This window comes from Pollicipes pollicipes, unplaced genomic scaffold (assembly GCF_011947565.3).
Source record: "Pollicipes pollicipes isolate AB1234 unplaced genomic scaffold, Ppol_2.1 Scaffold_4881;HRSCAF=5763_pilon_pilon_pilon, whole genome shotgun sequence".
NCBI lineage: Eukaryota > Metazoa > Arthropoda > Thecostraca > Pollicipedomorpha > Pollicipedidae > Pollicipes > Pollicipes pollicipes.
The window spans coordinates 2,141,159-2,159,280 of NW_023596576.1; the positions used below are offsets into that span (position 1 = coordinate 2,141,159).

Here is an 18,122-nt window from a genome sequence, read left to right on the forward strand (position 1 = left end):
TTCGCTGTCGCCCACCTCCGTCCAGCGTGAGCGTGGCCGGGCCGTGCACCGTCTCCGTGGAACCGGCCTCGCTCTCGGCCCGGGCGCGCAGCTCGTACGCCGTACTGTGCTGCAGCCCGCACAGCTCGGCCAGGTCGTCACTGGGGCCGAACGGGCCGGCCGTCGTCCAGGGCCGGCCGCCGCCCGCCGGCCGCAGCCACAGCGTCACCGACGTGACGTCGCAAGAGGACGACCAGGCGTACAGGCGCACGGTGACACAGCTGGCGTTGGTGGAGACGGCAGTGGCCGGCAGCGGCGGCGGCTCTGCAGGGCGGGCGCGGCCGTGAGGAGCCGAGGCGAAAGGCGCTTCACATGCACCAGGTGAATTCGAGGTGCTGAGTTGATTTCATCGTCTTGTGTTGAGGGCTGGGAAACTATGGTAAAAGCAACGATGAGCAGGTACTCAAATTGACTGTTTAACATCTGTATGCCACCAGACACGCAGTTTATCTAAAGCGTGGACCGAGCAACCTTACAAACCAGTCTCCGGTATAATACACCCCAGTACACTGCGAGCTCAATGTGTTCCTGCACGTGCGGTACTTACTGCCACCCCGTGTTGATATGTATATGCTCTCGCTGCGCGGGCCGCCGCCGAGCGAGTTGTCCGCGGACACTGCCACGGCGTACTGCACACCGCAGAGCAGCCGCTCCAGCACGACCTCCGACCGCAGGTCATACAGGGCCACCTGCTGCTCGGGGCCGGGACCAGCCCGGTACCAAACGTGGAACGCTGCAACGCGGAAATGTCATGAATGCCGATGGGAGCCGATTAAATAAAAAATAAATTATTATATTAATAAAAAACAGCATTGTTTTAAAATCGTTTAAGTCACATCATTGCGAGACGCAAAACGGTGGTAGCTGTCCTCAGGTAAAATGACCATTGCTTTTCCATGATGGCCGTAAATCATGTTATGTGTGCACACCTTGCAATGGTGCGTTGCCGTCATCTTCTATGTGCCATTGGAGACTCAGCTGCGTTCTCGTGGCTTTGAGAACGATGGGTGTCGTCACACGAGGCAGCTGTCGCACCGCCAGCTGCATTGACATTGTGTCGCCGCCGTAGAAGTTCTCCACCGAACATGTCCAGTTTCTCGCGTGTGCGCTGTCCAGAAAACAAACAATAACAGAAAGAAAACAAACCGAACAAAACAACCAGAAGTTGATGGTCTTAGCGTCATTACACCGTCGCAAAAAGCAGCAGATGCCATAATTCCTGTACTAGTTGATGTAAACGAAGAGGTAATCGTGGACCACGCTAACCACGTGTTGACATTTCAGTGCCAGGAGACAAGCAGGGGCATTCGGAAAGTGTCATCGTGTGTTGGTGACCATCACATGACGAGCCCGTTTCCGAATTTACTTCGCAAATACGCGCTACGCTGGTTTTTGCATAACAAAGTACATAAATTAGAGGGTAATGTGGTAGCACACAGGAACGTGCCTAGACAAAAATTCCTCGCACCGTAAGATATCTGATAAAGAGGATACGGCACCGGAGGCCATCAGTAGGAACGAGGGTGAGCTGAAAACACTATTGTACCTGGAGACCTGGTCGATGAAGAGGCTGCCATTCTCGCGCACCAACGCCCCGAGGTCACTCAGAGGTCGGTCTGACGTCCACACCGGTTTGGGAGCGGGCACGCCCAACGAGATACAGTCAACTGTCAACGACCGGCCCCGCTCTGCCCAGATCAGCCTGGAGAGTGACGCTATCCGGGCTGGAACTGCCGACAAACGCCCCAACGTTATGAGTCTGCTGGACCATGGATGGTGCCAGTGCGGGCAAGGTACCTGGAGTGGCATAGCTGCGCTCATTAAGAACTTTCTATTACCACCTACAGTCAATATTGATCCTTATAGGAACGACCACTAACCAGTCGTGAGCGATCAGCACTTTCCACTTTTCCGCGATATTTTTTCTGCACCATTTTTGCACCATTTGACATTGCCCAGCGCGCCCGAGATGCTGGTGGCGACTCACTATTGTCGTGCGCCTTGTAGACTAGCGTACGCGTGGGTGCGCCCTCGCCGGCGGCGGTGAGAGCGCTCACCCACACCTCGTACCGCTGGTAGTGGTCCAGACGCTCCAGCGCCAGCATCAAACGCCGCTCGGGCGAGCACTCGAACCGTCTCTGCCGGCGGGGCCGCTGTCAGACCGGCGGCGGCGGCAGCGGCGGCGGCGGCGAGCTGTCGCGCGCGCAGAACAGTTGCATCCGCCGCACGGGTCTGCTGGTCGCCGGCCGCCGACCGATAAACCCGGTGGGCGTCGCCGCCCTTCGCGACGGAAGAAATAAGCGATCCGTTTTTATGCGGCGCCGTCGCGCCCGCAAACACCGCCGTGAAAAACCCGCGTGGTGCGCAAGCTGAAACTTCTGACAATATTTACAGCATGGATGCCTGAAACTTCGAGAAAAATGCAGATGCGAAGTTTAGTCTCCAGCCAGCAGATCGACATATTGCAGTTAAATGTTTCAGTTGAAGGGAAAAGTGGCTCGTCATGTCGTCAAGTCGTCATCATGGTGATAACCCCGAGGGGCACACGGATATATTTGTGTTACATGTTTCATCAAGAGTTTGACCCTCTTCTTCGATATCAGAACAAAACTTATTTGGACCCTGTCGAGTCCTTTGCGAGGCGCTTGTCTATGAAAATTCCCTCACTGCCAGATTACAGGTCAACTAAACGCTTGTAAACGCATCTAAATAAAGGTCGGCCTTGGCTTTGTTGATGGGCGAAGCGCTAGCAACAATTGAAAGTGTCTTCATTTGTGCCTACCGTACATGTACGTTAAGCAGCTATTTCGAAAATTCGAAAGCCTTCGAGTTTAACCAAATGTAGATTTTCCTTTTGTTACAGGATGTAGATGCATGTGGGTCGTCCATAGCTCCTCAGATGTTAAGACGATTTTATAATATTCACACATGCGTAACGTTCGTCAATCTACAAGCAAAGCAGCCTGCGCTGTGCCGGCGTAATCAGCACGTGTGAGCGCATACCAGGACACTACAAATCATACCAGAACAAATCGGCGGAACAACGGTGGCGCTAAACCAGCGGAGTCGGGTGATGGATGAGAGGGCTGCCTGAGGGTGCCTCACCTGCGGGATCGGGTGATGGATGACAAGGTCACCTGAGGGCGCTTCACCTGCGGAATCCGTGATGGATGACAGGGTTAACCGAAGGCGCCTCGCCTACGGGGTCGGGTGATGGGAGCCAGGGTCACCTGAGGGCGCCTCATCAGCGAAGTCGGGTGGTGGGTGACAGGCTCACCTGGGGGCGCCTCACCTGGTCATTGGTGACGTACTTCCTCTGGTAGACGAAGTAGCGGGTGACAAGTCCTCGCGGCTTCCGGGGCGGTAGCCAGGAGACCAGCATGGATGTGGCGGAGAGCGAGACCAACTTGATGCCGGCCGGTGGACCTGGCACTGCGGGTGGTGGGCCGCGGTGGTCAGGAAGCGAGTCTTTATGACGAGAAGTCGGGAAAACAGCGATGAACGCCCGGTAGGTGATTTTCTGAGCAGCACCCACCGCACAGAAAATTGCAATCCATGAATTTTTAGGAGACAGGCCGTGAGGCTCAGCAGCGCGCTAAGGTATCGAGGATCTTTGACGGCGGTGCGGCATCGATTCTTCACCTGAGCAAATCAGCATCAATCATCCCCATCACGGTTGGTTGGCCTATTTGTTATATTGACAGGAAATGGTATGATTGTGAATGCCTAGGGTGTGGAAGATCAATACACTGTCGTTAATTTCAAAACCCACCGCACTCATCAATAGACCATGTCAACCTGCAAACAAAAATCATGAATCCTGTCCTAGTGCATGGTTGTATCATGGACTAATACCAGCACTAAGAGAACAATAGCTTGAAAAGCTGTCCGTCTAAAAATGCCATGAATTTCCAAAGCATGTTAAAATGTCATAACTTAATAAATCTGCCGCACACTTTGGACGAGCTACATCGAAGACGGCTGACAGCTGCGAACAGAGCAGTCCTGTAACTGGCCACCGGGCCGCGCCCCACCTGCCCGCCGGCACTGACCGTCAGCGGCCGTGACGCAGGTGACCGGGGCGCTGTCGGGCCCCTGGCCGACCACCGTGACCACCGACACCAGCGCTGTGTAGTTTGTGAACGCCGAGAGGTTCCGCAGCGTCAGTGTGGTGCCCTCCTCCTGCTGGACGCGCACTGCGTCTCCTGCCGGTGTCGCGAGGACCGACATCAGGGGCAGATGAAGCAGCGTGGGCGGGACGCCGCCCATGTCATAGCGCGGTGGCTTGGTGCCTCTATCGTTTCTATTATATTATCTAGTCAATTGATTACTGATCTATGGTGCAAATTACCTACCGTATCAAACAGGCTGAACATTATTCACAACCGCTAATTCCTACCGATGACACAGCATTTGGAATGTAGCTACTGTCGCTAATTTCAGTACACATCGCATAACACCCTTAAACCGCAGTAACGGTGCAGCCAGCTTTTCACAAACAACACAACCACTGGTGCTTTTCACTTCAAGTAATTCCAGCGCATTTACCAGCCATTAGGATGCTTTGGTGCCTGTACCTGCTCTGAGTACAGTGCGGCGCCAGGTCAAGCGGTACCCTCGTACGCGACCTCCTGCCTCCCGGTCAGTGACACGCTGCCAGGAAACACGGACGTCGGTGGCCGACAGCGTCTCGCAGCGCACGTCCGTGGGCGGATGGTCAGGAACTGCGGCGGCGTGGAATTGGAACCAGCTTTAATGGGGGATTGGCGTCACGATTTTGTCGATTACGGCTCGTGGCCAACCAATCGCCCATGTTGCAGCTGCGTGTGCGATTACGGCTCGTATGTGTGAGCCTACAGCCCATATCTCTCCCAAGCCTCTCTCACCTGCAGCTGCGTGGCTTGTCCTCATTGTCCTCTCTCTCCCCTTCCTCTTTCTCTCTTCCTTTCCTCTCCTGGCTCCCTCCCTCCCTCTCCTCCCCATACCCTCTCCCTCCTGCTCTCTCATCGACTCACTCTCTCTCTCTCTCTCTCTCTCTCTCTCTCTCTCTCTCTCTCTCTCTCTCTCTCTCTCTCTCTCTCTCTCCTCTCTCTCTCTCTCTCTCTCTCTCTCTCCTGCCCTCGCGCTCTCGATCTCTTTTTATCCTTTCCTTCTCACTCTAGCTGGGGTGACTCTAGCTCTGGCCCTAGTTCCGGCTCCAGCTGTGGCTCTGGGTCTGTCTTTGGCCCTGGGTCTCGCTCAGGCTCTCCCTCTCATTCCCGCCCATAACTTAGCTTCCACAAAACGCAATCACAAGAACAAAAAAAGAACAGCTGCGATAGCTTCAGAACGCGTTTAGCGGCCGTGCCCCGAGGAAAGTTTAAGTGCACTTACCATCCTCCCACGTGGACGCCGTGGCCGGGGAACTCGACGGCCCGTCTCCGGCCAGGTTGTACGCTCGCACTGTGGCCGAGTAGGCGGTGGCAGGTCGCAGGTAGCGGAGCGACACGACAAGCTCGGGACGTCGCACCACCCTGGTCGCAGAAAATGGCCAAAACGACGTGTCGGCGATCAAATTAGGGATTGTGTTTTTCATTCACGCAAGTAATTCACATTGAGCAACTGCTTTCGGCAGGGTTAATGTCAAATACTTGGTTCGCAACCAGCAAGCTGTCATAAAACAGATTACTGCTCCCAAGTAACGTAAGGTTTCTCCAAAGTAGAGTTTTCGCCGTCACGGTCATAACTGTGTCAGGAAGGATGCTACAAATCAGCCTCTTTAAGAGACCATTGAGGGCTCCATGACCATCCCACGTTTCCGCAAAAGACCCCGCTTAGGCCGTGCGATTGTCCTATTACTGACTACGAGTGGGCTCATCCTATGGCTAAGAGCAATATATCGCCGTCTTTTGCCCTGGTCTGGAGGAAATGTTCGCTGTTCCAAAAGGCTATCATTTCGTTGCACCCAGCAGGTCTACAAAATAGACTAGCAAAACGTCAATGGGTAACAATCATTACAGCGTGCTCCTTACGCTACTCAGTTGTTCGGAATATATTTTTATTGGGATTTCAAACATGTCAGTACCATCTGAACTGACACAGATTCCCAACAAGAACATGACACCTGAATTCCAGAAGTTATTGCGACTAGGTTTATTTCGGGCACCACGGGTAGCCAGTTGTAACGACGTAATGACGTTGGATGGTGAAACCGGCACAGTTGTTGAAAGTATGTGAATTTTCGAATGCGATCAGTTTCGCTTTTACCCAACAAGGCAAATACATTTAAATCACTGCTCCTTGTTTAGGACGAACTTTCCCCACATTAGATTAATCAAACCTCGCATTAAGGACTTTATTCAGATATCACACCCTATCTGAAGAGCAGTTTAACGCCATGGCTGTGTACCGTTATGCCGTTTAACTTACCTTGTTGTGACTGTTTTATCCGTGTGACAAACGTAGTTAATCTTGTACCCATAAAGTCTCCCATTGGTGAGAGATTGGGGTGGTGGCTAGAAAACCAGACAGACGCAAGTAAAATTGCGTGGCAAGTTTGCTGCCATTCACAGCGCATTTGGCCTAGTTTTTGTAAAAAAATACACAACGTCTGAAATAAGTGAAAAGAAGACTGCTTCCGGTTAAAGCCAATACGACGACCGTGTCGCAACATTTTGCTCATGTCCTTCGGCCATTTTTCACGGTCTTTCAGTCGTTCAACTGAGTCGTGAGGGACACGAGCTCCCGAGGGGCACCGCGACACGTTGTTACAAATGGCAGGCGCGCGCCAGCCGCCCCGTCGGCTTCCTGCGAATGTGGTTACGGGTGGCCCTTCGGGATCTGAAGCACACCTCCTCCAGGGAAGGTGTCAAGGGGCGGCGGCCGCGGCTGGCGCGCACTAATTGGTGGCGTGTGCGTGCTTCCAACAAGATAGACCAGGACTCGCGGCCGCCGCCGGGGGGATTAAAGGAAGAGAATGTTCTGGAGCAGGACGGCATGCAGATTTGGCGGTGGCGTACCGGAATGGGGAGCCGTGAGCTGCTGGCGGTCACAGTGATCATATTGGTTGGTATGGGTGTGGCGGTGACAGGAGCCATCCGTTTTGTCCGTCTTTGTCGTGGTCGACGTGGGAATCTCTCCTTCACCGCACGTCTTAAAGGGCAATGCAGGTAATTTAGGTGCGAGAGCACACGCTTGTTTTAATGACTTGTTCCCTACTTGGTATCCAGGCGACGCCGGCGACTCAGGTGTTACCATTCCGGAAGTTGGTTAATTGAATTCTGCAGCTGGAAGCGATGAATGCTCGCGACAAAGCTATAGTCTTCCTTTCATTACAGGAAAGTAACACTACTCCACTGGTTCCAATTTAACGACATCACGCGATTTGACGCGCAGCCACGCATCACACTTCATCGCGGTTGAGCAGTGCGCTTCAATGAATGATCGAGTCACCCTGCACTCCGCGACGCCTCACGAGTCGCATCAGGAAGTCAGCACCGAGCCGCATCGGCAAGGCAACACCGCTGCCAGACCGATCCCAGATGACCTGGATGTCCACTCACGTGCCCCTGGTGACAGCCAAACTCCGAGACACAGCTGGTGTTCCCAGTCTCATGCGCTCGACCCAGCCTGGTTTGAGCGACTCGCGCGTTTCCACAGGGCAGAGGTTATTCCCGTGCGCATTTCTCCGCCCACGCTCGCTGTTCCCTTTTACGCACGCTCTAGACTAACGTGATGGCGCGCGTCCAGAGCGACCGCCGTGCTACAGCTACGTTCCAGACCGGTGCGAGGGTGCTCGAAACGCCGCACGCTCCATACCAACCACTGGCATGTACGGCCCCAGTAACAGACTGAAGTTGCTCGTAGAGTCCTTCCAGGCGAGTCTGAGGGTGTCCGGTCCCAGCAGCCGCCTGGCTTTTAGTGGGCGATCCCCGAAAAGCTCGCCCCAGGCCAGCCTAAGATCGCGCGGCCAATCGACAGCAGGAGTTCCCCGTTACGTACTCTCCAGGTCAGCCGGAGTGTGTGAGGCCCCACCGGCCGCAGGCGCACGTTGAGTGGAGGGCCGGCGGGCGGTTCCGGCTCGGTGTGGGCCAACAGTGCGGCGCTGGGTCGGCTGTTGCCCAGCCGGTTGACGGCGAACGCCCGCAGGCGGTAGGTGGTGCTGGGCTGAAGGCCGGCTACCAGCGCACTTCGCTGCCGGCCCGATACGGTCTCGTTGACGCCGAACTGAAAATGGGGTTCGCGCGATTCGTGAAACATTGCTGCAGTGAAGAATGGATGCGTCGTATGGTCACTCACTAGAACGGCATGCAACAAAGTGAAACGATTAAAAGAACTTTGCAAACACAGACTCAATCTTGCACCTTGAAAACGTGACGTTCCCAGCGAATGGTCGGTCACTAACGGCGTGGCAAACACATAACGTCATGTAGCCTTTCTCACAAAGAGTTGTTACAAATAGCTTGTGTTTGTAAGTTGTAATTTAGAATTTTCAAACTACAACTTACAACTGTTTCATAAAACTAGCGCGGGTTGTAGAACTGTAGTTGTAAAACTCTGCGCCATGTGTAATTTGTCGCCGCCAATCACCGGCCTTGCCAAGGACGTATAAGAAGTGCGCCTGACCGGCTTTTTAGCAGCCCATACGCCCAACGTTGACGTGACGTCACTGGAGTCTTGATAGAGCGAGGGCAGCGCATAGCCTCGCGCGATGCACATTACGATCTGGATATTTGCGTTTCCGTTGGCCACAGCTGCATTGCATGCCAATTTTGCTGGGAAAAGCCACCCTTTCTTCCTTCTGTCCCTAAAAATGCGTTGCGCTATCAAACGAAAGTTCGGTGTAAATTCAGTAAACCTAACCTAAATTACATCGCTCATACGTAGCGGGACGTTGGTGACAATGCATGCGGTCAGGCCCAGGCAGTCGGGCTCGCCGTTCTCGCTGTCCCCGCTCCTTCCAGCGCCGGTTTCTGTGTAACCCATGTGCACGTGCCCAGGGTCGCACCCAGCATCCTGGTGGAGCATGAGTGACACAGAGCTTGATGTAAGGCCTCTGGTGAAAGTTCCTAAGTTTTGAGCGGACCCCAAAGTTTCCTTTTCTTTCGTTTCTGTTTTTATCCACTTATTCCGACGGGCGTGTTCATGAGGGGGCTATGGAATGGACACTGACAACACATACTTGTTTGGCTCAGGCGGCGCCGTCAGTAAAACACTGGGAGCCACATAATACCTATGGCGCGACATTCTGGTGACACGGGCGTCGCGCCTCATGATCGGTTCGGAGGCCCTCTGAGGGAACACTGATCTCCTTTATGGCGCCGGCCGTCCTCTGACGGGAGCAGTTATTGCGACTCGGAGTAGAGGCTTTCAGTGACGCACAATAATTTCTTGCAGGTACAAGGGGTCTACTAAATGACACAGGGATCACTTTTAACAAAGTCAGTCTCCTGGGCAAAGCGGAGCAAGGTCGTTTGTTGGTTATTGGGCCCACTGTCTGATACATAACCACTCCATTGTGTCAAGCAATGCTTGCCCTATTATTGCCCTATTTCCCATCTCCCTTTACTGTCGGGGGTCCCAACAATGCAAGAGGCCCGCTGACATTCCAGGTCCCGTCGCCGTCCTTTCCTAGAAAACGGGTTCGCTGCCGACTTGGATTCCCTTGCTGACACAGGATCCCTTGTCAGGCGCTGTAGCCCCATGATAAGACAAAGTGCCTCTTTTTCATCTGTGCTTAGCTAGCCTCCGCGCCCACTTGACATTAGTTCGTTCCAACAGCAGGTGTGCAATCGATATTTTCTTAAGAGGGTGGGAGCATACCTCGGCGATAACGCATCACGCCAATTTTATTTTTTTTAAGAGCGCTGTGGTAAAGGTGAAGACGTGGACAGAATGGAACACCCCTTGACTGCTCCTCCAAAACAACCAAACAGCAGCGACAGCAGGGTTTGAATACTAAAATATTGTGGCCAGGAGTCGGTTTGCTCCCTTTGTGAGTTTGTGAGGGCCCTCGTTTGACACCCGTCTACCATATTTAGTTGCCCCTCCCCCTTCACAAATGTTTTGACCCCAATGCTACAAAATGTCCGGAAAATATAAATATCACAGGGACATTCTTCAGACATGACCTGCGGTTATGACCGTTCTACTAAAATAAAGGACTATTGCGGGCCACCAACTTGAAAAAAACTACCGTACATTAAAATAAAGTGGCCTAAGAGCCGGTAAAAATTATTTAGGGCGAGGTCAGGTTCACTGTTCCTCACAAGGGCGTAATGTCGCTGAATAACTTGTTTGGGAGTGCGGAAAATGGCTCACCCTGTCACAAAATATGCATTTCACCTGGGTCCTGGGCTTATCCCCAATCACTTAGAAAAGGTAACGCCCCCGCTTGCAGAATAGAAACACTAACCGAACCAGTACGACTTTGCTTGATACTTCTAATCAAAGTTTGAAGGACTATTAATGGCCTTGCCTCCAATCACTTTGAATGCTGCATCTACCCTACGTTTCCGCTACGCCACGGCAATGGAGACAGCAGCGGCGGGGGCCAACGACACAGGGCACCAGTGACGTCATTGCCCTGTCCTGAGTCACACGGGATTCCACCAATAGGAAATTCAATGATGCTCCCCTCCCCCCTGTTTCACCCGCCAGCTGACACTGCCCATGTCGGACGAGCGCAGAAAAAACAAATGATGCTATGGATCATCATACATACCGCGGTTTGTAAACAGAAACAAAAGAAATGTATCGAAAGTGTCAAAGAACAGAACATTATGTTCCCCAATACCAGCACCCAAGTGCATTTGTCATTGTATTCACCGTGCGTCTTACAGTTTTAAGCAGAAGTCAACACACATAATATTGGCACTGTCATGGCAACCAGCGAAGCAGTGACTCAGTGAACCAGGATAATACTAGTGTTCTGTTACCATGATAGACACCTATATTCTACTCTTATACATGGGATTCATGCGTCGTTCACAACCAGCGATAGCTGTCCCTATTTGGCGTTAAGGTGGGTGTCGTCGCATGCCCGAAGTTTGATAGGATGAGTATACCTGCTTTCGCTTGCATGAGGAGAAACTACACTTAAAATTAAGACATTTCATAATCTATTGGTACAGCCATTTCATCCTGGCAGTGACTTAGATGCTAGCAGACCTACTCACAGAAAATGATCACCTTGGTATCCTTACCCCCCCCCCCCCCCCCAGCCCATTAACGCGCGAGCACAGGACGACGCAGGATTTCGATCGGATCGGTGCGGCTACCAAGGTCACTTATAGTGATGGATAATAGCGCAAAGGAATGAGTTTGCTGCACGCTTGGTTGCACGGGCCACGCGCGGTGTTAGAGATGATGAAACCCGTCAACACCATCGCTGGGTTGCTTCCTCTGAGCGTTGTGTTCTGCGAGCTTGTTTGTCCTTCCGCTTCCTCTGAGTACTTGTTTATTTTGCCCAGGGGGATTCTTGCGAGCCTCCTTCCTCTGCGAGCTTTGCGTCCGCAATCCATTTTTGCTACTGGCTTTGCCTTAAGCTTACAATCACCTATTCTACAACGGGATAGGCCATCGTTGATTTGTAGTTGTAATTTGTACTTTCAATCTTACAAATGCACCGCGGCTGGAAAATCAGCTGGCCTTTATGAAACATGCCAAGGTATGGTTGTAGAAATTCTCGAGAGATTTGTCAATTTTTGTGTGTGGTTTTGTAGAATTGTAATTTGTAGTTGTCATTTGTAGGTTTCTGCTTCATGAAACACATTTTTACAACTACACATACAAATTTACGAACTACAATACAAATGTACAAAAAACTGCCTTTGTGAGAAAGGCTACTGGTGGCTTACACTGGCGATCGGTCTTGGCAGCCAATTGACACACCGTAGTCGTTGAGGTTTAAAAAATTCGTGATGGTGTGCGCTGCGTCCTTTTAGAAATAAAAATGCTAGTAACAAGTAAGCAATCACAAACGACCGGTTTCCAGAAGGCGCATGACGACAGAGTATGGTTTAACTTGAATGCAAAAGCGAAGTAAAGCTGGTCTGATTTGTAAAGACGCATATAAGACATTCCCGACACAAGAGTGTCCTGGCCCTACAAACCCTACATCGGCCGGGCAGACGGCAGACGGAGGAGTTCAGTAGAACGGCGGGCCGAACGTAGCGCGAAACTCAAATTTACGCGCCACTTCCAGCCAGCATACCAGTGTTTGTGGCGCTCAAATTGAGAGACATGGCCACGAGTGGTAAAAATTTGCTGCGAATAAAATGAACTGCACAATGCCCAACACGGAGGAAAACACTGCATCGAACGCTGGCCTTGACGTGAAACTTCAAAGGTAACAGCGTGGACATGTCAATGGGGCGCGAATCACATATCTGCTCACATTTGTCTCAGTGCCATACTGAGCTACAGCCACCCGCCCAGCTAAGCTTAGCTCAGCCCCAACGACTGAACTACTGCAATGGCGCAGGTCGAGCGACTGAGGTACTGTAACGGCGCAGGTCGAGCGACTGAGGTACAGCAACGGCGTAGGTCGAGCACGAATGGAAACTTTCCGTCGCCACCCGCCCGAACGAGGGTCAGTACTGCAGCCCTGCTCTCAGTGCTCATTAGGACTTGCTCTATGGAAGCAACTTGACGGTGTACGTAATCAATTTTAACACAAGTTCGAGAGGTCTTCACGAGTCTAGATCCCCACAGCAGATGAGGACTTCCGATGCTCGCGCTTGTTGCCGGAGAAAGTTGGGACAATTGGTAGGCCAAATCCTCGAGATGGACGTTGAATGATTCGGGAGACGATAAATGAGTTGTTTCGCTGCCAAGTAGTTTAGGCCCTGCGTTTGGTCGCGCATCCTTGAACACCCCTTTCATCGTTTTGCTGAGTAAATTCAAGCTTGATGGGATAAGCACAGCTAGAGGTAAGTTCAGTATTAGTCAAAATGACTGTATATACGTGCACATTGTGGTAATAGTCGAATTCTTACAAAAAACTACCAACAGGGTTATTAATAGCTTTAAGCAGCGGCTTTTTCCATGGGCTGTACTCGCTGCGTCATCTTGGGGTCAACGACTTTTTCTCTGACTGATGTTATAGCCGACTTGGTTGGCTTCATCTCAAACAATCAGTCAGCCGTGTAACTTACTTCATTTATGCGGCTGAGTCGTGTCCGCACATGTATATCGTGGCCGAGGGTTCCCTTTTTTACTCCCTACTATATTAGGTGTTAAATCGGATAACTAAATGATTCACCAATACGATATATCCGTGGTCTGATGATGATCGTGCTTTGACGTGATCAGTCAACTATTGTCAAGGACTCGTCGATCCGCTGTTTACGTTGCATATCCACGTGATAGTCACACTCCCACGACTTTACATATCCACGTGATAGTGTTCACACTCCCACGACGCGCATCACATTGGGTGCGGCGATACCCGTCCCACAGATATGTACAGCGAGTGGGGGACCACTCGGTGGTGCCCTGCTTTCAGAAACATTATATGGGTTTAGGTTGTACTGGGACCAGTCCGTGGGACCCTGCAATCACGATTATCATACTGAGGTATCGCAAAACTTTCAGAGGAGCTCCAGACTGACTGTTTATCACGCAACGAGGTACATACGAAGGTCAGGTGATGGAGCAAATAACCAAAGCAGCTGATGCACCCCTAAAACTCGATAACAACTAACTATTCCACTAACTAACCAGGCCAGGTGGAGTGTGATGGGTACTGCCCCGGCAAGCATGACCGGGGGCAAGCGAAGAGCCAATACGACGCCCCCCCCCCCCCCCCCCCCCCAATTCTGGACATAAACCAGGCGGCACGTCCAGACGATAGAGCGCTCGTATTGCTGATCATTCGAGTTACTGCCACCGCAGGCCGCTTTCGATGCTCCCATCAGGCGGCCGGGCGCCGGCGATCTTGGGGAAGCACATTCTCAAGTGGATTAAACTCTAAGCGTTACCTTGCAGACCAACTCAAGCGTTACCTTCCAGACAAAGCCGTCCTGGAGCGCGTCGGCTCCAGCGCCACGCGTGGCCTCGGACGCCGCGGTCGTCCAGGTGACGGCCTCCTCGGCCGCGTACTGCACCACGTAGTGAGTCAGCGCGCTGTTGCCGTCGTAGGGCGGCGTCCACGTCACCAGCGCCGACCGAGAAGTCACCGACACAAGCTCCAGGCTCTCCGGAGGCTCCGGCCGCTCTGCAAGGGTTAAGTTGACGACGCTACACATGGACATACCAGAGCGCGTAAGTTTATGAACAAAAGATGGAGTAAGATGTCGTATGTGCCAGAGCGCGTAGGTTTGTAAACAAAGGTGGAGTCAGATGTAGCAAAAATAAACGCTGCTATACCTTTCACAAATGAAATGACGTGAACTCGCAACATTTGCCCAGAATTAGACCTTCGCAGTGCATGACAACCGTTACACCGCCCGATCCACTTGATCCACATCCAACCCCCTCCCTCCGCAACTCAACAATCGACTGTTCCTTTCCGTGTCATCCCTCACCGGTTACTAGCACGTGCCACGTGGTGCTGTCCTCGCCGTAACGATTGCGCGCCACGCAGGTGTACGGGCCGCCGTCGGCGCGGCCGGCGGCGGACACGCTCAGAGTGCCGGGGTCGGGGCCAGCTGGGGTCACCACCAGGTGGCCGCGCCGGTACCAGCTGAGCTGCAGCGGTCGGTCGCCGGCCGGCACACAGCTCAGCCGCAGGGCCGAGCCCACCACCAGCGTGACGTTCCGCTGCCGCTGGGCGAACTGGGCCGGCACTGCAGTACGAGCGGAGTCAGGGCGTGCGTCAGGGGGGGGGGGGGAGGGAGGGGGGCAGGCGGTTAGAGTAACGTGCTCGTTGGATTTCGGCATGCTTAACTGGTCAAAAATTTACACCAGTGCAAGGGAACAAGGCACATCATCAGTAACAGCCTCTGTTCGTTTCATGATCCTGAAGCTACAAACGTATGCCATGCATCGCCCTTCACTGAACATACATCTGTTGCGCCCGAAGAACTACTCCTCCACACCAGTGCCCAATCGCTCCCACCCCACCTCCGCTGAGACGACACGGCGCACCTGTGACGGTGAGCCGGGCGGACCGACGCAGCGGCGGGCCTACGCCGTTGGTCGCCAGGCACGCGTAGCTGCCGGTGTCGTTCTCGACGACCCGTCGGATGTCGAGAGAGCCGTCGGCGCCGACGCTGAGGCGGCCGTCGGACGTGTTGCGGAGAGACGCCGGCGGCCGGTCGGCTGCAGAACGGCCAGGCGCGTGACGTGCGGCGCCGGCAGCCTTCCATTTCTGGATGCGTGCTTCAGTAAGCGCGCGTCACTTACGAATGCGAGTTCCATTCCCTGCACTGCATTGCAAGCAACGAGCCACGCGAACAATATGCACCGAACGGTACAGGTGCCACCGTGAAGTTGAATGTTTCATTAGATTAAAGAGTGGTAGCGTTCAGCCTCGACCACAATCGATTGTGGTCAGCTCCGACAGCATGCCATGACGTCAAACGTGATCTCACCGGCGGCCAGCGTCCAGGTGACCGTGGGCGGAGGCTGGCCAGTCACTGAACAGTTCAATGTGACATCACTGCCGAGCACGGCGACAGAATCGGAGAACGCGCCCAGCCATCGGGCCGGCACTGCGGGCGGGAAGGCAGGCCAGACGTTTGTGACTGGATTGTGGAATGTACGTACGTTTTGTTACATTTAGCAGAGGCATTTAGCCACTTGAGATGGGTATGCGCATTTGTTCGCTCACACAGACCAGCATCAATAGATCAACAAGCGAAAATTAAGTATCTATAACCACCGCTTGCGTGCCGATAGGGTGCCAAGATGCCGATGGTGTGGCGGTTAACGCGTCTGCGTAATCTGTGTCCTCGCCTTGGAAACCAGAGCCACGGAGCTTGGTTCCCCGCGGTGTCCGCCCTCCCGGCCAGGGTGAGAGGCACGCGACGTCATGTAGCCTTAGCATCTGAATGCGTTGCAAAACCCCAATGAAAATAACAACAAACCACCGCTTTGCTGGACAAGCGCACGTCACGTTCAACGATTCTCCGGTCAACACCCTGCATCAGCATCTCGCAGACAGATACAGAAAGCTTGATGTTCCCGTTGCAACGGATCGCATCTTCCAGTCCGTTTTGCGGCGTCCGTTTGCTGGCTATTGGTTCGCCGCCGCTGTTATTCTCGTCAGGGAGTTTTCTCAGTCGGCGTTTCAGTCCGAACGTTAGCAGGCCAGTCTATCGGTCCGCCAAGAGCAGACTCCCGCCTCACATGTACCCCGCTCGGGATCCTCTGAACTGTGTGCTGCCCGCTGCCCACCCAATTGGATCCATCCAGAGGCCCCGCGACACCGGCGACCCGCGGCCCAGCCTTCCCCGGCCTCCGCCCGTGCGCCCGCTGGCCAGCAATCAAGACGAATTTACCGGCGTGCAGTCATGCGGCAAGTTCACTCGTAAATCCGTCGAGCCGTCTCCCGCGCCCCACCAAGTACATATACCGAGGCTGCACGCGCGCCGAATCACCGGCACAATGCTGCGAGTGTCGTTCCAGGTAGCCGTGGAAGCGCGGACGGCAGTAGCGCCGGCTCGGACATTGCGCTGGACAACAGTAGACGGCTGTACACAGGGCGGCGCCACGGATTTTGAATCGGGGGGCATGATTTTCCAGAGCGTCTGCTGGATAGAACGGGGGTTCCTCACAGGGAGGCCTCCTGAGCAGCGTCGTATTCAAGGGAGGCACCGGAGACATGTGCCCTTATATGACATCGTGACGTGTATCACATCCATATAAATCGATGTCGATCAGTACAAAACTCAGCTTATGGACATTCGGATCAATGCAGTAGTCTTTCCATGCAACGGAAGGTCTCCCTATGTATAAAACAGGGCCTACTGTTCCAGAAAAGTACACTGACATATCCGAAGAACACGTAATACGCGAACGGTATTACGGGCCATACCTGGACAGCCCATGCCCACGTGTTCGACTCGCCGCTCCTCGACAGGCAACCCACCTCGCACGACAAGCCGGGCCGAGGACTGCACCGCTGCCGCCCTGTTGGTGGCGCGACAGGTGTACACGCCGGCCTGCTCCCAGCGCAGGTGCTTGAACACCAGGTTGCTGTAGAACTCGCCGCTGAGCGTCTCTACGTGCGGGCTGTCCGGCGCCAGCGTGACGTTGTTCTTAAGCCAAGCGATGTCGATGGGCAAGTCGCCAGAGGTGATGAGGCACGAGGCCTGCGTGCGCTGGCCGACGGTCAGCTCCTCCGGGAAGCCGAACGGCGAGATCTGAGGCGGCTCTGAAGGCCGGAGAGACGCGGAGGGTGGAGCGGAGTGGCTGCCTCCGGCACGGAACCATCGACAGGGGGCAGGGGTGAGGTAAGGTGACTGCAAGGGTCGAGAACGTAGATAAATGGCGATAAGCTGTGCTGGCTGAAACTCTAAGACGCGCCCGGGTGGCCGGTTGAGTGCCCTTCGCTCGGGTGCGGTGGTTGGGGGCAATTCGACACCCCCTGAGAAACTGAGGGAGCTAGAGACACTAAAATCACAGGGTGTATTGGCCTGTATGTGAACTCATGCTGGTCAAAATGTGAGATTCCTAGGTTATTACCCTCGGCTCAAATCAAGCAAGGTCAAGCTCCCGATCAGTGTGCAAAGTGCCCCCGTACCTGGATACCTGTTCTAAGAACAAAGTCACTGGTGCTTAGACTGCTTTGCGTTTTGCAGTTGAATAAGCATCAAAGATTACCCTAGGCAGTATGTTCCTAACAATAAGATGTTGACCTGGGCTCTTTGAGATCAGTGTCTTATTCTGACCTCGAAGAAATTCATGGAAGACGCATAATGCGGTTCCTGTTATCAATAAATTCAAAATAAGCACCAGAAATTATCCTACGCAATCATGCTATACCGTGCTAAAGCGGGCCGGTTTTGATCTTGGTCTGTCCTTCATACCTCACCCTAGCTTAAAACGCGTCCAGGTGACCGGTTGGATACTCTTCGCTTGGGTGGAGGTCAGTTTCACCTCGCTGAGATCTTAGGAACTAAGAAAGCTAGGGACACCAAATTCACAGAGTGTATTGA

At 53.4% G+C, this 18,122-nt stretch overlaps 1 protein-coding gene across 1 annotated transcript in view; it reads right to left on the bottom strand.

Moving 5' to 3' along the window:
- Window positions 1-204: 204 nt before the first annotated feature.
- LOC119101754 (Down syndrome cell adhesion molecule-like protein Dscam2) overlaps window positions 205-18,122 on the bottom strand; it is a 49,207-nt gene continuing 31,289 nt past the window's right edge. Inside the window, exons 9-20 of the mRNA XM_037225172.1 lie at window positions 17,054-17,338; window positions 15,555-15,674; window positions 15,109-15,282; window positions 14,547-14,669; window positions 14,001-14,236; window positions 8,020-8,244; window positions 5,413-5,533; window positions 4,092-4,244; window positions 3,332-3,471; window positions 2,027-2,177; window positions 587-772; window positions 205-260 (exon numbers count right to left, since the gene is read on the bottom strand). Of these exons, the coding sequence (XP_037081067.1) occupies window positions 205-260; window positions 587-772; window positions 2,027-2,177; window positions 3,332-3,471; window positions 4,092-4,244; window positions 5,413-5,533; window positions 8,020-8,244; window positions 14,001-14,236; window positions 14,547-14,669; window positions 15,109-15,282; window positions 15,555-15,674; window positions 17,054-17,338 (1,970 nt within the window). The remainder of the gene's footprint in view (window positions 261-586; window positions 773-2,026; window positions 2,178-3,331; window positions 3,472-4,091; window positions 4,245-5,412; window positions 5,534-8,019; window positions 8,245-14,000; window positions 14,237-14,546; window positions 14,670-15,108; window positions 15,283-15,554; window positions 15,675-17,053; window positions 17,339-18,122) is intronic.